Source organism: Stegastes partitus, unplaced genomic scaffold, assembly GCF_000690725.1.
Source record: "Stegastes partitus isolate 25-593 unplaced genomic scaffold, Stegastes_partitus-1.0.2 Scaffold1010, whole genome shotgun sequence".
Classification (NCBI taxonomy): domain Eukaryota; kingdom Metazoa; phylum Chordata; class Actinopteri; family Pomacentridae; genus Stegastes; species Stegastes partitus.
This window is the reverse complement of record NW_007578741.1, coordinates 100,298-122,578: the sequence shown is the minus strand read 5'-3', so window position 1 is coordinate 122,578 and position 22,281 is coordinate 100,298. Positions and strand designations below refer to the sequence as shown.

The 22,281-nt window shown below is 43.0% G+C and overlaps 2 protein-coding genes across 4 annotated transcripts; both read right to left on the bottom strand.

Annotated features, from left to right (window-relative positions):
• Positions 1–7,264, bottom strand: arhgap11a (Rho GTPase activating protein 11A). Of its 3 annotated transcripts, XM_008294977.1 has the most exons (12): positions 6,714–7,264; positions 5,653–5,720; positions 5,453–5,549; positions 5,104–5,360; positions 4,772–4,935; positions 4,554–4,682; positions 4,226–4,300; positions 3,672–3,845; positions 3,454–3,583; positions 3,054–3,162; positions 2,225–2,339; positions 1–2,106 (listed from the first exon to the last, which is right to left on the bottom strand). In XM_008294977.1, exons 1-12 carry the CDS (start codon positions 6,840–6,842, stop codon positions 641–643), a joined length of 2,913 nt encoding a protein of 970 aa, XP_008293199.1. In that variant the 5' UTR covers positions 6,843–7,264; the 3' UTR covers positions 1–640. The 3 variants fall into 3 exon arrangements, with proteins under 3 accessions (XP_008293199.1, XP_008293200.1, XP_008293201.1); XM_008294978.1 differs by lacking the exon at positions 4,226–4,300; XM_008294979.1 differs by lacking the exons at positions 3,672–3,845; positions 4,226–4,300.
• A 1,086-nt stretch (positions 7,265–8,350) lies between these two features.
• LOC103367064 (actin, alpha cardiac) lies at positions 8,351–10,492 on the bottom strand. Its single transcript, XM_008294975.1, has 8 exons — positions 10,353–10,492; positions 10,127–10,255; positions 9,817–9,927; positions 9,640–9,724; positions 9,237–9,398; positions 8,969–9,160; positions 8,682–8,863; positions 8,351–8,595 (listed from the first exon to the last, which is right to left on the bottom strand). The coding sequence occupies exons 1-8, from the start codon at positions 10,479–10,481 to the stop codon at positions 8,452–8,454; spliced, it is 1,134 nt and encodes a 377-aa protein (XP_008293197.1). The 5' UTR covers positions 10,482–10,492; the 3' UTR covers positions 8,351–8,451.
• Between the last annotated feature and the right edge of the window lie 11,789 nt (positions 10,493–22,281).

The following is a 22,281-nucleotide window of genomic DNA, read 5'->3' as shown; positions in this document are numbered from 1 at the left end:
TACATATGCTGTTTGATTTTATTTGTCTGAAGCAGTTCATACAGCAAATCACTTTTTTTTCTGGTTGAAAGTTTGGAAGGTACTGGACTGCAATAGACAGATGATTTAATCAATACTGTTTGGCTTTTTTTTTTTTCTCATAAAATCCAACAAAAGGTGCATGTTCTTCTCCTTCCTGCTCCTGACACAAGACAGTAAGAAAATATTTTGCAATACAAAAAAGAAAAACAGCTTAAACTTTCACTTCAGTCAAGTTTTTTTTCCCTACACATCTACTTATGGATTAGCTATAAAATGCATAAATAAAAGCGAAACTCTCGATCAAAACACGTCCAGTCATACCATCAATCACATTTTACATCATTTTGCCTGCAGGCTACAACCTAAACACTACTTACTATTATCTTATAGGCTGATGTGTGTCCATATCTAACTTCTAACCTTGTTTTACTAAAGTAAAACAAATATAAGGCATGTGAGCATCTCCCAATAAGATCCTAAAACAGCACCTACCATGGTTAAAAATAAATTAAGACCCTGAAATTATGGATGATACAAGTTGGAATGTTTTATGTCATGTAATCTTACCAGACAGAGAACTGCATAGCAAGAGGAAAAACGAAAGGCAAAGGAACGTTCCCTATAGATCGACGGGTTTAGTAGCAGACAGCAGTCGTGCTTGGTTCAGAGGGTTTCTCGGTGACCCTCTGTAATGGTTCATCTCCTTCTCTGCTACCTGCTGTATGAGAGCTTTCTGAGCTCCTGACGTTTCAGAGACAGAACAGTCCACTTTGATCTTTGGTTGGGCCTTGTTGGTCACGTCGCCCAGAGCGCAGGCCTTGGCTTTACGGGCCAAGGTGCTTGGCTTTTTTGGCGGGACGGGCGGTGGTTTCTTCATGGGGCACCTGCTGCTGGACAGTCCAACTTGTGGCTCTCTCTGATGAGGGTGAGGGGACAGGCCGCTCTCTAGACTCACAGCCTTCGCCACCTGACTCTGGTTTTTGGGGAACTCTGTGTTTCTAGTGGGTCTCCTGCTGTCCCCCAGGACAGAGTTAATCCTGCGGACAGCCTGCCGCACAGGGGTGCGCTGGAACTTGAGCGGTGACCTGATGTGTTGGCTCCTGGAGCCTCGGGGAGAATTAAGGGTGAGCTTGTTGAAGTGTTGAATGTGATCTGCCACCCGGCGCTTTTCAGTCTCCTGTCTGTGTGGTGAGAGAGGATGTTGGTTTTGGACTTTAGTACCAGTCTCTGCTTCAGTCTCATGTACCGTGCTGACCTCAGGTGTACAAAGCTCATCTCTGTGTTCAAGACCCAGCCTGTATGGAGTGGACTGCAGTCCAGAGGAAACACCCAGTTTGAAGCGAGCAGGACTCTGAATGTCCAGAGCGTCGATCAGCCTGCTGCAGTTCACCTGCTCTGCCTCCGTGTCGCTCTGCTCCACCATGGAGCCATGATGGCTGCTGGTCGCAGCAGCACAGAGAGAATCTTTGTTGTTCTTAGTTACGGGGCTACAATATACATCAGACTCAAAAACTACACTGTCGATATGCAAAGGAGACAAAGCTGCGATTTCAATTTGGCCAAAAGTAACGTTCTGTTCATTAGGCAGAAGGCTCTGCTGAGCTGGGAATCGGGAGGCTTCAGCGTCCACAGACAGAACTGTGACAGGTGGACTCTCCGGTGGAACCACTGGGATGCTGTCTGACGGTTTTGTTATATTTGCTTCCGTGGAGCTGCAGGAGTCCTGTACGACTGCCTGGAGGTCACTGCCCGACTCTGTGAAGGCCTTCTTGATTCTCAGCAGGGTGGGGCCGGTTTGTGTCTGGGCTTCATTGATGGAGCGCTCGCTCTCAAGGCTCTCTGCGCTGGAAGCACAGCACAGCTTCAGCGGAAGGCTGCTCACTGCTGGAGGCTTGGATATGACGATGGTAGGCTCAGACACGTAGTTGCTCTTGAGGCACATGTTCATGGGGGTGTCTGTGAAAGACTCTCCGCTGAAAGCCTGGGCTCCTACAGGGGTCTCCCCACTCCAGGAGGTCCGGTGGGCACTTAAGTCACATTGTGGTGTCAGCAAGTTGTCTTCAGACTTACTAATGTACTTCGAGCCTTAAAATGTAAGAGGAATGTTAGTACGTATTATAATTCGACATTGCAACATTTCACTACAGTAGTAATAATGGTACTAGCAGACAGTGAGTGTACAGTTCAGTTATTTGGTACTCACTCGTGGATTCGGTTTTTCTAGGCAGAACTGTTGGACTGAACTCTGTCTCTTTGGTGAAACGGAAGCTGGTTGTGCTCTCCTGCGTGGCAAGTCGCCAGCCAATGGACTCAGATCCCTTTATCACCAGAATGAAATGAGAAATGAAAGATGAAAGAACCTTCGAGGAGGATTAGGCTTTAGAGTAGTATTATGTTAAAAAGGGCCCCATAGAAATCACCCAAAACATTAATGTGTTAATCCCATGACTTTTGTGGTTAGTTCTTCAGAGGATGATGAAAATCACTCAGAAGAAACAAGATACTGATTTTGTTTAACACATTTTTTTTTATTAAGTCAAGAATATACATGTAACTGTGGAGCATTAGAAAGTTATGTAACTTCGACAGTTTAGCCAAATGTACCCAAAGACAGGTTACAGTATATTTTATCTATACTTTACAGTTTTACACCAACGTTCTTTCACCTGAGTTCTTAGTACAATAAATCACTGAAAACTGTGCACAGGAAATATCCTACAGCTTTGTACCATGAACACATTTTATTTTGTAACGTTACAAAATGTAAACGTGCTGAAAGCAGTTTAGACTTTCTCTAAACCTGCATGCATTAGTGTCATTCTGTTAGTGACAACGTGAACTTTGAGTGTTATTTAACAAAAAAGTGCTGCTGTGCACCAGTTTACCCCGCATCACACTCTGTGTGCAAACATATTATTTTATTTTAATGCAGTTAATCAGAGCGTAAGCCTGAATGCACTTGATTAAACCCATCTTTCACTGCTCAGTGAAACCAGACAAGTGGTTGAATTCTATCGGGCAACCACACTTACAGCGTCTTTGCTGCTCTTCCCCAGGCTGAAACGCAGGCGCAGAGACTTGCGCGGTGCTTCTTTTTTGCTGGTTTTAGGAGAAAAGCAACCAGCTTTTCCAGATTCAACTCTGAAAAGGACAAGAATTCAAACAACTTTAGAAAGACAAGCCAGAAAAGGCATCAGCTTGAAGGTTGCTGTTTTACAAACTACTGTCTGGCCTTAACTGAGGATTTTAAACCTAAATGCAGGACAAGTGGGAAATACATGAGTGAACATTTTATGATATCACTTTATCGTAATTCTCCTTTACCTAGTGCATGTACCATCAGTTACTGCACCTTACATTAAGTATCATTTCTATGTGACAACACTCCTGTCATCTCCTTAGTAAGAAAAACACTGATTTTTGAATATGTACCTGTTGACAGCGTGTCTGTTGCTAAGTCTTCGGCTCTTTCTCCTTGCAGAGGTAGCTGATTGTCTTCTAGACCTCCCTGCTGATGACAGGATATTCTGGGATGTGTCCAAGACCCCAGAGGCGCTGTAAGCTAGAATAGAAAAGCAGAAAAGATGTAAACTTCATCACAAGCCTTCGATATAGCACGACAGGCGGCTTCATCAATCATTCGTTAATACCTGATCCAGGAGTGGAGGTCCCGCTGAACAAAATATTGGGAAGCAATTCTATCCCAAGGTTCTTTTTCACAGATCTACGTTTCTTGTTTGAAAATCCAAACGAATGACCAGATTCCACAGGAAGCTTTCGCTTGGAGGATGGTGTTGCAATCACAGGAGTTGCAGAGGAAAAGACTGGCAAAATCACAAAAGAGGCATTGATTTTACACGTGTAGGATTTGCTCTGTTATATTTGCAAACATTCCAAATTTGATTTTGAACCAAAGCACTGAGAAATGAGCAGATTTTGCTGAAATTTGTAGATGATCCATGCAACAGACAGGCAGACAGGCAAAGAACATACAAGGCAGGCATTACTTCACAAGTGACACATTTACTATGAAGGCGAATGCAAATTGATTTTCTTCTCAAGCGCACCGGAAGATTAAGTATGAAGTGAAATGAAGAGTTTGATTTCTGCTTGAAGAATAGAAAGCCTGTTTATGTGCAGAGCAGAGATTACTTTCTCAAGCTACATGACACGCAGCATCATCTCATCTGACCACAGTACATACCAAGACTGTCTGCCTGGGTGACATTTGTAGGTGTTCTATTAGTTTTTAGCTTATTCAGTGCACCATTGACCATATCTGAAATATGAACAAATCAAACTAAATGAACAGGATTTACTTATTAAAGAACTTCAAAATAAAATGATTTATTTATGGTCACTGCAACACAGTGATCCGCTATATTTGCACGTTTTTCTGATGTTAATAAATATTTCAGTGTGATTACAACCAGTGAAAATTGACCTTGTTCGACCAGTTCAGTATATCTCATTTGTATATTTGTATATTGCAGCTTTCACTAAATTATTCATCTTGGATGATGTGGTCTTACCTCCAAGGCTGCGCCTGGGTTTTCTCTTCATCCCAGAGTTTAAGTCCAGCTCTTCCAGTTCATGGTGAGTAGGAGATTCACAACCCATCATGGCTGGAACTTTCTCTAGAAGAAACTGCGGTAACACACCTGTGACACACAGAGGCAGTGAAATATTTAGTGCTACAAAACCACAGTGACACACAAATAAAGTGGAGATAAGATGCTTCAAGTCATACCAAAGCTGTGGGCATTCTCTATGAAGCAGTGTACTATGGCTGCCTGTAGTTTGAGGCGTTTCTCAGTGTTTGCGTTCATCTTCTCGGTACCATCGCCAGAATGAAGGAGGTTGGGGGCCAAGATTACAGACAAGTTATTGCTGTCCATCTTATTCTCTGCACTCCTGTAATTAAGTAAGGAAAGAGAAAGACACCGTCATGTAAATCTTAAACTGTGCTGTCATAAATAGTACAAAGAAGCATTAGAACATCTATGATGGTAGATTGATGTTTGTAAGTAATCCAAGCAAAATATGTAAAAAATAAAGTAATCCAACTACAGGTTCTCTCACCTTTGAGACACATTGTAGAGGAAGTCGAAAAAGTAACGCAGGACAGAGAGGTTTTTGTCAGGCAACACACAAGACAGCAGCATGGTGGCAGAGGTTCTCTCCTCCTCGGTGGGGAGCTGCTGGGCCTTGAGAAAGGCTTCCTGCAGATCTGTAAGGAGCACAGGCTCCGGCAGCTCCCTGAAGAACTGCTTCACTAAACCCGCCACATCGCAGGGAAGAGCAGTGGACAGGCACTCCTCACCCAAATCCAGTTTTGCCTGCACAGACAAAACACAGCCCTGTTGTGTTAAACAGTTCCTCGCGTCAAGGTCCCTCAGTGAAAGCAAGGTCAACTTCAGCCATCACTCACCCTGAGTGCTTTCAGGCGAACGACGGAGCCCGATTTCCTGAACAGGCCTTCTGTGTCGACGTGTGCTAGCAGCTTCATACACGCGTCTACAAGAAAACTAAGAGGGCAGCGAAATATCATTAGTACAAAACGTTCAAGACAGGACAAGAAATAACTTGTCAAATGTCAGCTCAACGGAAAGAAATAGCATGTCTACTCACCTTGGCACACTCCCACATTCCATATTATAGTATGGCAAGCTCTCCAAGGGCACACCGAAGACCTTTGTCTGGGTAACAGTTGAAAAAATAAGACATTAACTCTGCTGAATGCCAGATTGCACACAAGATAGGTACAAAACATTAAATAAAAAATAATCAGATGTTTCTTTACTCTAATAATCTGTTAGCAGCACCATAACAAATGTCAACAACAAAAAAGCACTCATTAAAGGCTAGAAACAGTCTTCTTTAGGAGGATTAGGATTTCACTGCCACAGTTTCTACTTAATTTGATCACTTTGGTAGCTGAATGCCAGACATTTCTGTGCTTTAGAGGCCAAAATGGATGCTCTCAAAGGCACTTTATGTTTGTTTCAAACCTCAATGACCTGAATCTGTTCAGCGTTTTTTCATTGCAGCACAATGACTTAATTTCAGTTCTTGATTTCTTCACAGTATGAGGTGGAATTTGTGGCATTGCAACTCTCTCTTCAAATTTAATACCAGCAAATGCAGAAGTTCAGCATTCATTTTAAAAGTCAGACTGTTGCAACAAACCTTGTGACTTCTGTGAGCCAATTAAGAGTGGTCATTTTCACAAGGGCTGCCAATGAATTTTAAACTGCATTTCAGAAGTTAAAATGTGCCGTCTCAATGTCAAGTTTTTTTTTTTTTTGTCAAAGTGTCCAAAAACACTTCAACAACATGCCATAAAGATTTATAGGAAAACTTTGCCCTTTGTGTCTTGTCTGGATTTCTCTTTGTACTATTGGTAAAGAAGTTTATGGTGTGAATAATCAGGGGCACCGACAAACAAAGCATCTGCAGTGACTGACATGGGTGACAACAGTCTGCGAACAAATGGGTCCCATCAGTGGGGGCAAGCTTTCAGCAATATGCAAATCTGATCCAACAGCCTAAACAATAGCATGGCCAAAGCTGATACTGTGGACTTGTTGATTCTTTATCTACCATAGCATTTTTATCAAGTCAAAAAAAGTCACAGAAAAAAGTCAAATGAGAGGTGCTGAACATTGGTACATGGGTTTATTTAAACTTACCGAGCTGCTGGCTGCTAGCTTGCAGCTGGCTGCTTTGTTTTTGTTCCAGTTCTTTGTCTTTATGCCATAGGCTGCACGGAGCTGCTGCACCGCCACAAGACGCATCACATTCCTCTCCATGACTTTCATTTTACAAATGTACCTTTCACCTTCAAAAAAAATGCACTCTTCAACTATCCCTGCAACAGTTCCTTCACTATCCTCTACCAGGACCAAAGTAAACTGACATCCGCAGTTCTCACAGTTCAGCCCCGACACCAGCCTCTCTAACTTAATTACTTTTCCCGGATTTCTGACGCAAACTCATCCTCACAAGACCGCTCACAAGATGCTAAAGCTCCACAGCCGTCCACCAGCAGAGTTACAGTCCCAATTCGTTGACGACTTGCATAACATCACATTATGGAGCGCCCAGCTAACGGCTAGCTTCAGTTGCAATGCAGTTAGCTAGCTAACGTTAGCCAGCTCGGTTAGCAGGACATACTAGCTTATTAACAAGTCTTACTCGAAAGAATAAGATCGTGTCTCGGTGACGCACGACCGAAAATCTCTATCAATCACGTCTCAAACGGAGACTTGTGTGAATTTCACCAATTTAAATCGTTAGCTAGCTAACTGCATTTCTCTACGGCTTGCTGGTCAAATCGGCTGCCAAGCTGTCCGTTTCCGCAGTGCATTCAAACAGCGGCGCTCCCTACGTTCTGCGCTGTGATTGGACGGAAGCTGTTCGAATAACGTCCCACGGTACGTATGTTTTATTTACACCGGGCAGCCTCGCTGGGCGGTGCTGCTTCTGTTTAGGCAGATAAGCGTTTAAGAGGACGCTTCAGGTTAACCGGTAGACTCAGTAGTACAAAGTCGTCGCACCTTTAAAATGGAAAATGCCTGTTTTTGTGCACATACAGTGCTGCCTCTGTGTGTACGATTTGTTTGCATGTTTGACATTGAATGCAGTAAATAGCAGTGATGCAGCTCAAATCCTTAGGTTGAAGTAGGAACACACCAATGTGGAAATACCCTATTACAAGTCTTGCAGGGAAAAAAAAATTCCACTTTAGTTAAAGTTCCTTAATGTTACCTTCAAAATGCTCAAATATTTTTGGTTTGGTCTCTCTGACTGTTATATTGTTATATGTGATATTATTAGATTATTAGCAGTGAAGCATCAGTGTGTCAGCAGCATGTTTCTATTGTAGCAGCTGCAAGTGGATTTAGTTTGAGCTATTTTGAATTGCATCTGTCCTATGTCAGTTTCACTTGTTGAATCTAAAAATCATAGAAATAGACAAATGAGAAGATTTAGAAGCTTTAAAACACATGAAATACACACATGAAAGCTGCTTGTTGATGGATTAATATAAATGGCATTATCAGAATATTTATACATCTTTATCTTGTGCGTAACTAGCTGTCAAATAAATGCGGTGAAGCAGAAAAGGTACGATGTTTTCCTCTAACATGTAGTCAAGTGGAAGTTGAAAGTATACTAAAAATGATAATGCTCAAGTAAAGCACATGTACCTCAAACATGTGTGCTTTTGCATAATCACATCTCAATTTTTCAGCTACTGTTTAGATAGCCCACCTTCTCCAATTGGTGTTGCATATTCTGTCAGTCACAAAAACAGCGCTGCAGATACTCTCACAAGGGCTTATCTTTATTACAATAGAACACAGACATATATGTACAGGGGACAACAACATAGAAAGGCATGGATGAAAGGAGGTGGCTGCGCGCTTAGAAGCATTTCCTGTGGACAATGGAGGGGCCGGCCTCATCGTACTCCTGCTTGCTGATCCACATCTGCTGGAAGGTGGACAGGGAAGCCAGGATGGAGCCTCCGATCCAGACGGAGTACTTCCTCTCAGGAGGAGCAATGATCTAGGTAAAGAAATGACAAAATGTAAGTTTTATGGAGAGGCAGTTTGCTTGGTCAGTGAGTGTGAAAATCTTTGCAATTTCCCCACCTTGATCTTCATGGTGCTTGGGGCCAGGGCTGTGATCTCCTTCTGCATACGGTCAGCAATACCAGGGTACATGGTGGTACCTCCAGACAGCACATTGTTGGCATACAGGTCCTTACGGATGTCGATGTCACACTTCATGATGCTGTTGTAGGCGGTCTCATGGATACCAGCAGACTCCATACCTGGTGGAGAACAAGCAAAAAACGTGAGTTTTGAAGCAGAGAAAAATACAGCGTGATCATTCAGAAAACAGAGGTAACCAGATCAGGTGTAGGTGCTGAGCTCACCAATGAAAGAAGGCTGGAAGAGGGTCTCTGGGCAACGGAAACGCTCGTTACCGATGGTGATGACCTGACCGTCGGGCAGCTCATAGCTCTTCTCCAGGGAGGAAGAGGAGGCAGCGGTGGCCATCTCATTCTCAAAGTCAAGAGCCACGTAGCACAGCTTCTCCTTGATGTCACGCACGATCTCACGCTCAGCTGAGGGGCAGAAAGTTGGAGCATTTAGGAAAAACACAGATTCACCTCTGATGTGCAAATCAAACTATAGTCGTACCAGTTGTGACGAAGGAATAGCCACGCTCAGTCAGGATCTTCATCAGGTAGTCGGTCAGGTCGCGACCGGCCAGATCCAGACGCATGATGGCGTGTGGCAGAGCATAACCCTCATAGATGGGGACGTTGTGGGTCACACCATCACCAGAGTCCAACACAATACCTTTAACAAGCAAATGAGAGCCACAGTTAGCCAGCATGCTTGTGAAGGTGAAGCAGCTTAAAATTAGTCTGCCACCGTCAACTATGTCTCACATCATAAACTAAACAATGCTGCTGACATCACTCTGCAGAAGAGGGATTGACACCTCGCTTTGACAATGAGACAAGAATTCACCCACATGACAGACACACTCTCCCTCACATGACAGTTTAATGCATACGAAGCTATGAAGTTTACTGACCAGTGGTACGACCAGAGGCGTACAGAGACAGCACAGCCTGGATGGCCACATACATGGCAGGAACGTTGAAGGTCTCAAACATAATCTGCAGGAGAAAGCCACCAGAATGAGAAAAAAAAGTTTGCCCCAACCTAAGTATCAATGCATCATTAAACAAATGCTCTAAACTCCAAATACCTGGGTCATCTTCTCCCTGTTGGCTTTGGGGTTGAGGGGGGCCTCAGTGAGCAGGGTGGGGTGCTCCTCAGGGGCCACACGCAGCTCATTGTAAAAGGTGTGGTGCCAGATCTGGTAGAGAAACGAAAGAACAGCTGACATCAGGGTCCGTAACAACTGTTGGCTGAAAAAACAACAACAAAGTGTGGAGAGTAGAAAACTAAAAATAGAGCGGCTTTTGTGAAGGTGGCCTGCCAAGCCGTAAATTCTTAAGGATGCGGAAGTTCAGCTGTCATGAATGTTGTAAATGAGCCTCCCTGTCAACACACACCTTCTCCATGTCATCCCAGTTGGTGATGATGCCATGCTCGATGGGGTACTTCAGGGTCAGGATACCCCTCTTGCTCTGGGCCTCGTCACCTACGTAGCTGTCCTTCTGACCCATACCCACCATCACACCCTGAGGGAGGAAGCGAGAGAGTGAATACGTGAAAACTCCCACTTTCTGTCGCACACACCCAGGATAAAGAGATTTTTTTAGATTTCTTTGAGCGTACCTGGTGGCGGGGCCTTCCAACGATGGAAGGGAAGACAGCACGGGGAGCGTCATCTCCGGCAAATCCAGCCTTGACCAAGCCAGAGCCATTGTCGCACACGAGGGCGGTAGTCTCGTCGTCGTCACACATGATTAGGCTTTACTGGGGTGGTCTGAGATATGAGGGGCGAGGATGGAAGCAATAAGAGAGAAGGTTCGGACTGAGAGCGTTGGGAGCAGCTGACTAAACTGTCCATCACATTGTACATAACATGAAGGCCTGTTATAGCTGAACAATCACACACTTCATCACTGGCGTGCCTGGCGATGTGATGAAATGACTGGACCTGCTATATCTGGCAAAGTAAGTGATAATCATTCAATCAGCCGGATGATTACATGCATTAGCTGTAATCCACAGTGCACTGAAGATCTGCCAGCGCTATCTGATAACCGTTCTTAAGGTATTATCGCTCGCAGACACTGACACAACCAGCATCACTGGGTGCTATCTATAGAGAGCTAATAAGACGTGCCAATCTGATGCTATTTTGGTCCTAACCTTGCTGTACAGCTACTGATACCGTATCTCCACAGACATGATTGTTCCTGGGACATCTCAGGGCTGCTGAGGTAGCACCAAAAAGGGGCATAATAGAGAGACCTGTGATCTATTTTAAGCTTGGCACCCCCACTGTGCTTAACGGGGTGAAACAAGTGACACACGGATCTGCTGCTATTTCAGATCTGAGAAGAAGTGCCAGGCCAGCACTCATCTGTCTGCACACTGTTGTTTTACTAGTTGGCTCTCTGTCCCAGCTGCCTGTTAGCTTCATTCATTCATTCATTCATTCATTCATTCATTCATTGGGACATTGGTAAACATGAACAACTTCCTCTCAGGTTTTGAGCAATCCTCCATGTAATACTTCAACAGCACATGTTTCAGTCTTATCTTTGCTGTCCCAAAGAAACTTTCCATCCCGCTGAGTGCATTTATCACAGGGAAACACATCATCCAGTGAGTGTTCACTGAGTGTTCATCAGCACCACATGGCAATCAAGCCATCACAAGCAACATTAGCATTAGTTCCAGCTTTAACCACATTCCTACAACCTGAGAAAACTCTGAGCTGAAGTCTCATCATCTGTTCATTCATTTAACAAACATTGCCTCAAAACTTAAACTAACACCTCCTGAAATAATTAAAAAGCTAATTAAAGAAACAGCACACATATTCTCCGTGATTCAGAGAGAGAAGCTGGGAAATGCACTCACCAAGGTACGCTGGTACACGGATGCTTCCACTGGGACGAAGGCTCAGGGTGAGGAGAGCCCCTTAAATAAGACCCACGCCGGGCCTGGGGACCAGGGGCGGGGCTGAAGGTTCACACAAGTCCAAATAAGAGCTGCCAGCAAAAATCTACAAGCCCCGGGAAAAGTGTGTTTTACATACATGGCTGGGACCTCTCTGCAATGAACATGCTTGACTGACCTACAGCTTTATTGGAATGTTGTTTGAGGATGAAATGAAAATGAAAAATTTTCATTTCATATAACGTTTAGGAGTCTGTGCAGTAGATGTGCTGTTGATAGACTTTTATTACCATTTGTCTCCATTATGACAATTTTGAGTATTATTTAACTTAATTTAACGTCATTATTTAACTTCATTTAACATCATGGACATTGCAGTTTCTAAAAGAGATGCAATACAGTAAGTATTTTTCATCAACTTTATGTGACTTCACCTTTACAGCTCTTAAATAATGTCAGAATCAAGACACAGTGTTAATGCAATGCTTTAAAATGCTGTCATTTCTGTTACTCTCAAGCCAAAAGATGACACTGCACCAGGCTGGAACACATGTGTGAAATCCCTTAGAGGTATTACTGTACTCATAACCACCCAGAAGGCCTGCTCCGTTGACCCAGTCAAGGCAGAGTCACTGGTGTCTTGTTAAGGAAATGAAAACATTGTATATGTCTGTGAACCACTCCGCTGGTATGCGCGCTGAGCCTCCTCAACGTGTAGAACAGCTGATGGTAACGCCAACCCGGGCTCTGTGTCTGAGTGGCTTGTGGGTTTCAGTGCCTCCTCCTGATTGGCCCAGCTGTCTCCTTGTAGGGTTATGGTGAGCAGCGGAGTCATTAATGAGCAGCCACTGAGGCTCCCGAGCTGTGAGTTTGCAAAGAGGAGCTCCATATTTGAGTCAACCACAACTTACAGTGCATTTTCCTTGATGTACACTGCACCTTATGAGGTAACACTCTCATTTGCGCCGGAGTGATGCAAACTTTTGACATATTGTTTGTTTGTACGACATTATTCCCAAAGAAAATCTCATATATGGTCAGATGTCAGAGCACAGCGTTCATGTATTTGCAATGACAAAAAAAAAAAAAATTAGACCTTTATGTAAAGAGGAGTGACTCAGATGTCAAAGAGTAGTATGTAATATGTGAAGTATATCATAGCTGAAGGAATGTGAGAGCATTCCTGTGCTCCACACTGCCACAGCAGATAGTAGAGCCTCCTATTTATAGCTGTATCGCCACAGATAGGAGCTGGATGCAGCTGAAGCATCTCATAGTTATTTGCATGACAAAGAGGTCTTTTAATAGACTGGATTTATAATGTTTTGATACATTAAAAAAAACAAAAACTAAAAGGTGTGATCATGATCAGTCTACCAAGCAACAGTGACAAACAGCATCCAAACTTAAACACTGAGGCTTTGTAGAACTATTTTACTATTTACTACTGTTGTTAAGGTCTTGCACGTCACTGCCAATTCATGACTCACTCTCCATAATGTGCAGCAACAGTTTCTATTAGTGACACTTTGCTTCATTTTAAACCACCTGCGTTACTTCTGATTACTGATTTACATAAATCTGAATACTGGCCACTGCTTGTGATGTTCATAATTCCTTTTATACATCAATCGTACGTCTATTTTTTCTTATTCTATCATTGCTACACTAAACCTTTCATCAGTTTTGACCCTCGTGCAGATGCAGGATTTACCTACCCCCTGCATCTTTTTTTTTTTCAGTGGTGGATAATGAGTACGTACTCCACTAAAACACTGCACCAGTTTAGTACACTTAAACTCAGTGGTGTAATGTAACTAAGTAAATGTAATCAAGCACCAAGTATACATCTGATGTACTTTTCTTGAGGTTTTTCATTTTGTGCAGCATTATTCTTCTATTTATTACATCTCACTGGCAAATATCGACCTTTTTACTCGACTACATTTGTCTGACAGCTTTAGTTACTGGGTACATCTCAGCTTTTTATTGCCCTTCCTGCCCACTGAAAACCGTGTACCTCCAGATTATGGTGATTTGAATTTTTCTGATAAACTGAAAAATGAATATCCTGTTTTGAGGTCAAGAACATTTCCTTCACTGGACGTAGCGTCGTAATATACAATAAATTCCAAAATAGTACATTACCGTGGTAGACACAGTGACTATTATAAAAAATGGTACTTAATTGTAATTTTTAGATGTATAAATAAGATTTTTATTGTGAAAATGTAAAACCTTGGGAATATAAATGGGGAAAATGCTGTAATGTTACAATGTAGTAATTACCCTATAATAACGGAATGAATCCGTTTAAATTACACGTGTTGAGATTATTAAAATTTATATTTACAGTATAAAACCAGCAAAAACATACCATCATGTCTACAGAAACAAGATGTTAAAAATATTGGATATGACTGTTAAATAATAGTAATTTTAGTGGAAAACATAAATGTCTGAATATGCTGTAATTTATTTGGCTGTGACAGGTGTGGCCAGAGGCATTGTGTTATCTGAGGAAAGTCTTAAGGTATTTCTTCAAATTTGGCACAAATGTTTACTTGGACTCCAAGATGAACTGAGCTGGGGGTCATTCTGTTTCAATTCACTGAATGCCCCATGCCTGACTATCTTCAATTTGAGAGATTTAAAAAAAACAAAAAACTTTTTAACCTAACCTAAAAAAGTAATGTAGCCAGAGTCCAGAAATTTGGCAGGCTAATTGATATGTATATGTGGTTTTCAGTAGTACAACCCTGCTTTCATAGAAGAATACACACCAGTTATGCAAATTTGGTCCAAAAATGTAAATGTTTCTGTCTACTCTGATAACATCACTGCAGGACTGAAAATGTTTACATACAAACCTTTGTCTATTGTCACCACTAGGTGGCACCTTTATTTCCTGGTTGGTAGTTTTAGAGAGATGTTGTATTAAGGAGATATTCCCTCCTGACAATATATTTCAGTCTCAAAAAATATTATCAATATGTTGTATAACTTTTCTAATTTAATTTTCTTACTTGCTATTCATCTTTGGACCTTTCTTTTCAAGATTAAGAAAATTAGCTCATGTCCTGCTCCTTATATACTTCAGTTGTAATCACTGAATTGTTTACTGTGACACTTGAATAGAACAGATTCATCAAAAGTGATTTTAGAAACAGCTGTAGGCTATTTTTCTTGCTATTGCAAGCATCTGCTGTGAAAATTCCTCAAAGCAGTGATGTAGCTGCACCTCCAACAGACCATTTACCCAAACTAGTGGCCCACTTGTCCGCCATTGTAAATATTCTTATACTTTTATATTAGCTAGTATGAAAATGGGTTTAGACTGCAGGAAATTCTACATGATATGTACCAACATCACATATTAAAGTGGAGTAGTGGAGAATTCTTTAAAAAGTGTATTTTGGATAAACTTTCAATCACCATGTGGGATAGGTTGCTGTTGAAAACAAATTATGACATATGAAAAGTCTCATTTCTACACACATTTTAACACCAGGTTGATCTTCTAGCCATGATTCTTTTCCTGTGTCAAAATAAATGTCCAATATAAAGCCAATACTTTGACGCTTACAAATGCAACATTTTATTATTTTTTTAAATCAGAAATTATTCACAGGTTAACTTTGTATGTGAAGAAGCATTTATTTTTGCATTGCAATGAATTAAAGGTGGGCTGCAAGGTGGCGCAGTTGGCTAGCACTGTTGTATCGCAGCAAGAAGGTTGCCGGTTGTCGGGGGCACTGCCGGTTGCCGGGGCACTGGAATCTTTCTGCGTGGAGTTTGTATGTTCTCCCCGTGCAGCGTGGGTTCTCTCCGGGTTCTCCGGCTTCCTCCCACACAGTCCAAAAACATGTTGAGGTTAATTGGTGATTCTAAATTGTCCGTAGGTGTGAATGTGAGTGTGCTTGGTGTCTGTCTCTAAGTGTAGCCCTGTGATAGACTGGCGACCTGTCCAGGGTGTCCCCTGCCTTCACCCTGAGTCAGCTGGGATAGACCTCCAGCCCCCCGCGACCCTCGTGAGGATAAAGCGGTGTATAGATAATGGATGGATGGATGAATTAAAGGTGGTGGTCAAAGAAGCTGCAGATCTCCCATGTGCAAGCAGGCTACAGTATGTGCAAAGATCTAAAACATTTTTGTTTTATATATATTTATTTATATGTGTGTGTGTGTGTGTGTGTGTGTGTGTATGCGTAGGGGGGGACAGTAGGGTGGGGGTGAGGCTAGATAGAGGGAGGAATGTGGATGGGGGAGTTGGAGAAGGGCTAATTAAGGCATGTTACTGTGACGTCACAAAGCATGTTATTGTGATGGTAAATAAAATGGTAAATGGTCTGCACTTATATAGCGCCTTTTTCTACCTTAGCGGTACCCAAGGCGCTTTACAATGTGTTTCGCATTCACCCATTCACACACCAATGGTGACAGAGCTGCCATGCCATGCCAAGGCGCTAATCTGCCATTGGGAGCAACTTGGGGTTCGAACTGCCAACCTTGCCATCAGTGGACAAACCGCTCTACCACCTGAGCCACAGCCGTGATGACACAATGCATGTTACTGTGACGTCACAACACCTCCCTCGGCAAGTAAAACGGCTGCAAACCAACCGGCAGCAGTTCAACATCCTTTGTGTAGCACCGCTCTTTAAAGCTAATGCGGCAACATTACACCATCTCTTACTCATCACTTCCCAAAGTAACTTACTGACCAGCGCTTTGTCTGGACCCATATTAGATAAATCTGTTTTGTACTGTTAAATGCTAGGATATCAGAATTGCTTAAAAGACTGTTATGTGGGGTGGAATTGCCTCAGCCCTCCTCCTTTATCCGGGCTTGGGACCGGCAGAGTGACCCAAAGAGACACTCTGGCAGAGTTACTGAGGGTTTTTTTTTTTTTTTTAATTTGATGAATTTGAATTCATCTTTCTTTTTCTTTGAATCTTTTCTTTGATTCTTTTCTTTGATTCTTTGATTCTTTTCTTTGAATCTTTTCTTTGATTCTTTTCTTTGATTCTTTGATTCTTTTTTGAATCAGTGTTAATCACTGTAGCCACCGTGCTGCCCTCAGGGGGGAGTAAGGGGTGGGAGGTGGGGAGTGATGCAAGACCCATGGGAAGGAAGGCCTAACTGGACCACTAAGAGAAGACTCTTCGGAAGGCCTTTGAAACGCTTCTCATGATGCGTCTCAAGAGGCTTTTCTTCTTAGTCTTGGTCTTAGTGTCAGTTTTAACCTCAGCCCCCTGCTCCTCTGATGTAACAGTCAAGGAGGGAGTGGGGCGTAGGACTTCATCTTCCATCTCTTCCTCTCTTGTTTTACTGGTACAGTCCTCAGTTTGGCTGTTTTGTTCTGTTTCCGTGGTGGTTTTGTCTTTGATGTTACTTATTTCGACGTTGTCATCCACTTTGTGCATTATCTCAGCGCTGGAGACCTCATGCTGGATGTTGGTATCTGCACACTCGTTGTCATCCACTTTGTGCATTATCTCAGCGCTGGAGACCTCATGCTGGATGTTGGTATCTGCACACTCGTTGTCATCCACTTTGTGCATTATCTCAGCGCTGGAGACCTCATGCTGGATGTTGGTATCTGCACACTCGTTGTCATCCACTTTGTGCATTATCTCAGCGCTGGAGACCTCAGGCTGGATGTTGGTATCTGCACACTCCTTCCAAGATGTAGCATTCACAGGAGGAGTTGGACATGGGACATTCAAGTCTCTAGGTGCCTCCCATGACTCAGCAGCCCGATGGGGAATTGGAGGTTGGATGTTGGGCTCTTGGCATTCCTCCCTTGATGTAGCAGCCTGGTGAGGATCTGGATCCCTTCTTTGCTCTTGTGTGTGGCTGGAAGCAAAGAATTGATGCTCCAGAACCTCCCGAGCTTTGATCCTGTTACATACATCAAGGGTCAGCGTGCTTTTGATCAGGCTGATGAACAGCTTCTGATCACTCTGGTCTTCAGTGTCTGTCCTCATATACTGCTGAATTTCATCCAGAGAATTGAGATTCATCTCCCTGCTCTCAAATGCAGAGAATCCACACTCATGATACATATCTTCTGGAGTCTTCAAACTCCAGCGTCTTTCGTCTGTGCCGTCTTCCTGGGCATGGAAGTATTGCCGAGTGTACCATCCACTGTCCAGCACGTGGTCAGGTGGCTGGCCTTGGCATTCCACGACGAATCTGATGACATCATATGGCGCTTGGCCCGGGTAGAGTATGCATCCCGTTGCCAGCTCTGCCATGATGAGACCAAGAGCCCACACATCAATGCACTCGTTGAATGGTGCTCCGAGTAGCATCTCTGGTGCACAATAATACATAGTCCCCATACAGGCACCTTGTTTTACCACTGATATAGGATGTGCCATGCCAAAGTCAATAAGCTTGACTTTCAGTGGGTGCTGATGTCGATCCACAACCATGATGTTGTCCGGTTTGAGGTCCATGTGCATAATACCGATGGAGTGCATGTGGGAAAGAGCTGTGGCCACCTGGTGTAAAACAGGCCTCAGCTCTCCAACAGAAAGACGAGACTTGGTACCATCCAAATAATCACGGAGGCTTTGATCTAGGAGTTCGAAGTCAATACAGATGTTCTCCTTATCAAAGAAAAAGCCGTTCCACTGGACGATGCTACAGGTGTCTGAGTCCAGACACTGTAGTCGCCTGAGGACGGCAATTTCAGCAATCGCTGAGTGCACAAAGCATTCCTTGCCCCTGATGACCTTGACTGCCACTATGTTGTTGGTTTTGGTATTGCGGCATTTGGCTACCACGCCAAAGCTGCCGTCACCGAGGATATCCTCCACCACGTGGCAACTGCCAAGTGTGCTTCCTTTTCCAATCCTGAGGTTGTTTGCCATGTTCATGGGTGTACTTCCAAAGGATTGTCTTTCAGAGCTGGTTGAAGCTTGCTGTTAAGCTGGCTTGTGCACTCAGTCAAAGGTCGTCTCTCCCAGTTGTGTATAGATTGTCTGAATTCTCACCTATTAAGCCTTTTGCAAGGCAAAAGGAAATTCGAAGGGCTGTGATTGGTTGGTGACTCACGGAAGTGTCCTTTGATGTGGTTGCTAGGAAACCATTGGCGTCCCAAGCTCCGCGCATGCGCATGCACAGCCTGCCGGCCGCCGAAAAGTTTGAGCCAACATGTGACGCTCTCACGCAACGGCGTCGAACCCAATACTGCGCTTCCTCTGGTCCACAACAATACGTCCAGCAAGTCTCAGTCAGGTAGGATGTAAAATAATAATGACAAAATAATTCTTTGTTTCATGACTTTCATAAGCGGCCAGTGGTTAATGTGGCTTCACTGCACCGTGACCAATACGGTTGTTTGTCCCGCCTCGGACTGTTTCGCTCCGTGCACCTGTTGAAGGTCACAGAGAAGTTGTGACTCCGACAGTGAAACGTTGTTGAGTTTATGGTGGCGGAGCTGTTGTGGACCAGGACACCTGTTGTTTTCCACCTGAGTCTGAAGAGGCTTGACGCTGTTTTCTCCGCTAGTAAGTGATAGTTTGCGCTGGTGAGTTAAGTCTTAGCTTGAGGCAGCTAGTCGTTATGCTAAACTGTGGTCTAGAGCTAAGGACGTTAGCGAGCTAGCAACGTTAGCCGAACGGCTAATCCACATTCACACGAACTAATTGGGTAAGCTGTCTGACAGACTGTTCCGAGTTGAGAAAATTACAAAAATAATTGTCAGACTGTTCGATATTCTCTGTAAGTTGACTTTTATGTTGTTGAGTTAATATTGGTGCCCGAAATGTGCGCTGTGTATTAGCTATCCTAATGGATTTGGTGTTCATCTGTCATTGATGGAACTTTTTTTGAAGGGATTTTCAGTAGGCAGTTGTACAACAGAATTACAACTGAACAATGAATAAATCTATTTTAAGCTTTATTCTGTGGTCTGTAATGTCCATAGGTTCACTTACAGTTTAAAGTGCTTTCCGCAGGCCTTCCAGAGACTCGTAGAAGATTTGAGATCTTTCTGTTAAATGGATCGTGAGCCACACCCCATATGGAACTGAAGACCTTAACCGGCACCTGAAGTCTGGTGGAATCTAATTTTACTCTCACATACAGTTTGTGTGTCTGTGTGTTAGCTGCCAGCGTATGTAATATACCTGGGTTTGTGCATGTGTTTGTGCTCCTACACACCAAGGATTTCTTACATTTGTGTTCATGAACATTGTCTGCATCCACTGGTGAAGTGGGATCTCATTTTTGATCATTCACTTCTCTCCTCCATGGTCACTAAGAGCAGAGTCTCAGTGTCCTGCACAGAGCTGCAGATGAGTGACAGAGAGCTGCTGAGCTACTCACATACAGGCTCTGGCAGACAGAACCCTCTTCTGGATTTGGAGAGTCAAAATGCATTGAAGACTAAATGTTATGGTGGTGAGATAGAATGTGCAACATAGGGATATTTCTAATTCCTCAAGTACCAATGGCAGATCTGATCATGTTGAAGCTTATTGATTGTCTGATATTTCAAAATTTAGCCTCAGGTCTCATTTACTACCAGGGCTTGGCCCCTGTCTCGAGTTAGTTACAAGCAGAAGTGAAGTCCAAGAGGAGCGTCCTGACATATGTGCTAGGTTGTTTAGTGTGGTCTAGAAGCTGCTACAAGCTGGGCTTCTTGGTGAGTAAATCATTTAATTGTCCTAATATTAATCCCCCTGACATGCGTTAAGCATGTACGGGCATCAGCAGCTGGCTGTTGTGGCGGACCGGAGGATCGGCTGACGTCGGCGAGGCTGGAGGAATCCCGTGGGTCTGTGATAAGAGTCTGGGACTGCGTCTCACAGGCTTCTCCTGCCTCATTGTCTGTTGGAAAATAATAAATTGAGTAATTAAACACAAGACAAAGTCTTTGATTTCCTCTTTGATATCCTGACATGAACCTGTATGTTGTTTGGCTGTGAGCAGATTATTTCTATGACCGGTATAATGAATAAATTTGTGAGTTACGCAACAAATATTTACCTTGGGGGTGATCCGAGTGACCCACTTGTGCTCCCACCACCGCTGTGACAGCAGTATCACCCACAATAGCGGCGACTCTCTGCTCAAATGTGGTGAGTTCATCCTTGTTACTGTTATCTGATCCTGCAGAGAGGGGAATCCCACCTGTCTGCCCTGTTTGTACTAATTTGCATATTTAAATTGGGGGTGTGGAGAGAGAGGAGTCACGTACTCCAACGTGCTGTCAATTCCACACTGAGTGGGATGTACAAAGGAAATGTGTGGATTCAGGTGTACGCTCACTTTCGTTCATCTGGATTTTTTTGTGCATATGCAGTTTTCTGGATTGAAGCATACGCCAGGTTTCAGTATGAAATCCACGCAAGTCTTTGTACATGAGGCCCCTGGTCACATTAGATTCTGTCCATTTCATCAGGTTTTACAGATACAACCTTTGATATTTGTTTTATTTCACACTTGGAGGCAAGAAAATGGGATTAAAAACTGAGTTATGATAAAGTAAAGCTGTTAACAAATAAAATCTATGTTCAGGCAAACTGTGTTACATCCTGATATCTTGAGCTATTAGTCAAAATGAGAAGAAGACTTTAACCACTCTACTGTACCATTTGTGTGTCTGTCTGTCAACCTTTGTAATGTTTGTGTTTCAGCTCAGCACAACCAGCTGGTGGAGGAGCTCTGCTACCTGTCTGTCCTCTTCTCTGTCTGGCTCTCCTTCCACCCAATCGGTCGAAGCAGATGGCTGCTCTCCCTGAGCCTGGTTCTGACAGAGGTTTTTTTCTCCCTCCCTGGTAATAGGGAGTTTTTTTTCCTTCCCAGTGTCACCAAGTTTGATTTTGACACATTATTTTCGAGCACTGTAGCATTAAAGATTCTGACATGATAACTGAGAGTCTCTGTAAAATGTCTGCTATTGTTTATGACTTCTATCAAAGTTTTTACCTACCAGTTGGCCTGTTACCTTCTATCACTCTCGACAAAGCGGAATCAAATGATCCCTTTAAACAAGGACCAGATGAAAGAACGTTCATCCTCAGTTTCAGTCATCTGAGTCTAGCATGAGAGCTTTTTGAGCTGTGAACAGGTGTTTTCTGTAACTCTCAGTCAGACTTCTGCATGTGTTGACAGGTATTTTGATTTTGGCCCACTATTCATCAGCAAAGTGCTCTAATTTGTCCGGGACAGTTTGTTTGTTTTTCTGTCAACTGTTCTTTTCAACCACAATTCAAAAGCAATGTCTCATTTCACTAAATTATAATTTAACACATTTTTTGTTTATTACTTTTTCAGTTTCTAATTATTTGAGTGACTACTGTGAATTTTCCCTTTTCTTTAATGGAAGGGTATGAATACATGTGAGGACGACTGTATAACTGTATAAAATATCAAGAATGTGGCACGACTAAGCAACCCTAAGAACAAGAAGACAAGGCAATTAAAACTAATTTAATTATTATTTTATTCATTTATTTATTTTAGACATAAATTAGTAAATTGCACGCTTTAAAAATACAAAAATAAATAAATAAAACTAGATAAAATACCCACTTCGTATCAGTCAGGATGTTTTTAGGACATTTCCGGTTTCTTTACTCCCCTCTAGTGACCATTATAGAGATCGCACCGTGA

Coding starts and splice junctions, on each gene's coding strand:
- LOC103367064 (XM_008294975.1), bottom strand. CDS start 10,481: ATGTGTGACGACGACGAGACTACCGCCCTCGTGTGCGACAATGGCTCT. Junction 9,928..10,126: donor ACTGGGATGACATGGAGAAG/GTGTGTGTTGAC, acceptor TTTCTCTACCAG/ATCTGGCACCACACCTTTTA. Junction 9,399..9,639: donor CGCCTCTGGTCGTACCACTG/GTCAGTAAACTT, acceptor TGCTTGTTAAAG/GTATTGTGTTGGACTCTGGT.
- arhgap11a (XM_008294977.1), bottom strand. CDS start 6,842: ATGAAAGTCATGGAGAGGAATGTGATGCGTCTTGTGGCGGTGCAGCAG. Junction 4,936..5,103: donor CTCTACAATGTGTCTCAAAG/GTGAGAGAACCT, acceptor ACTTAATTACAG/GAGTGCAGAGAATAAGATGG. Junction 3,846..4,225: donor CACCCAGGCAGACAGTCTTG/GTATGTACTGTG, acceptor TGATTTTGCCAG/TCTTTTCCTCTGCAACTCCT.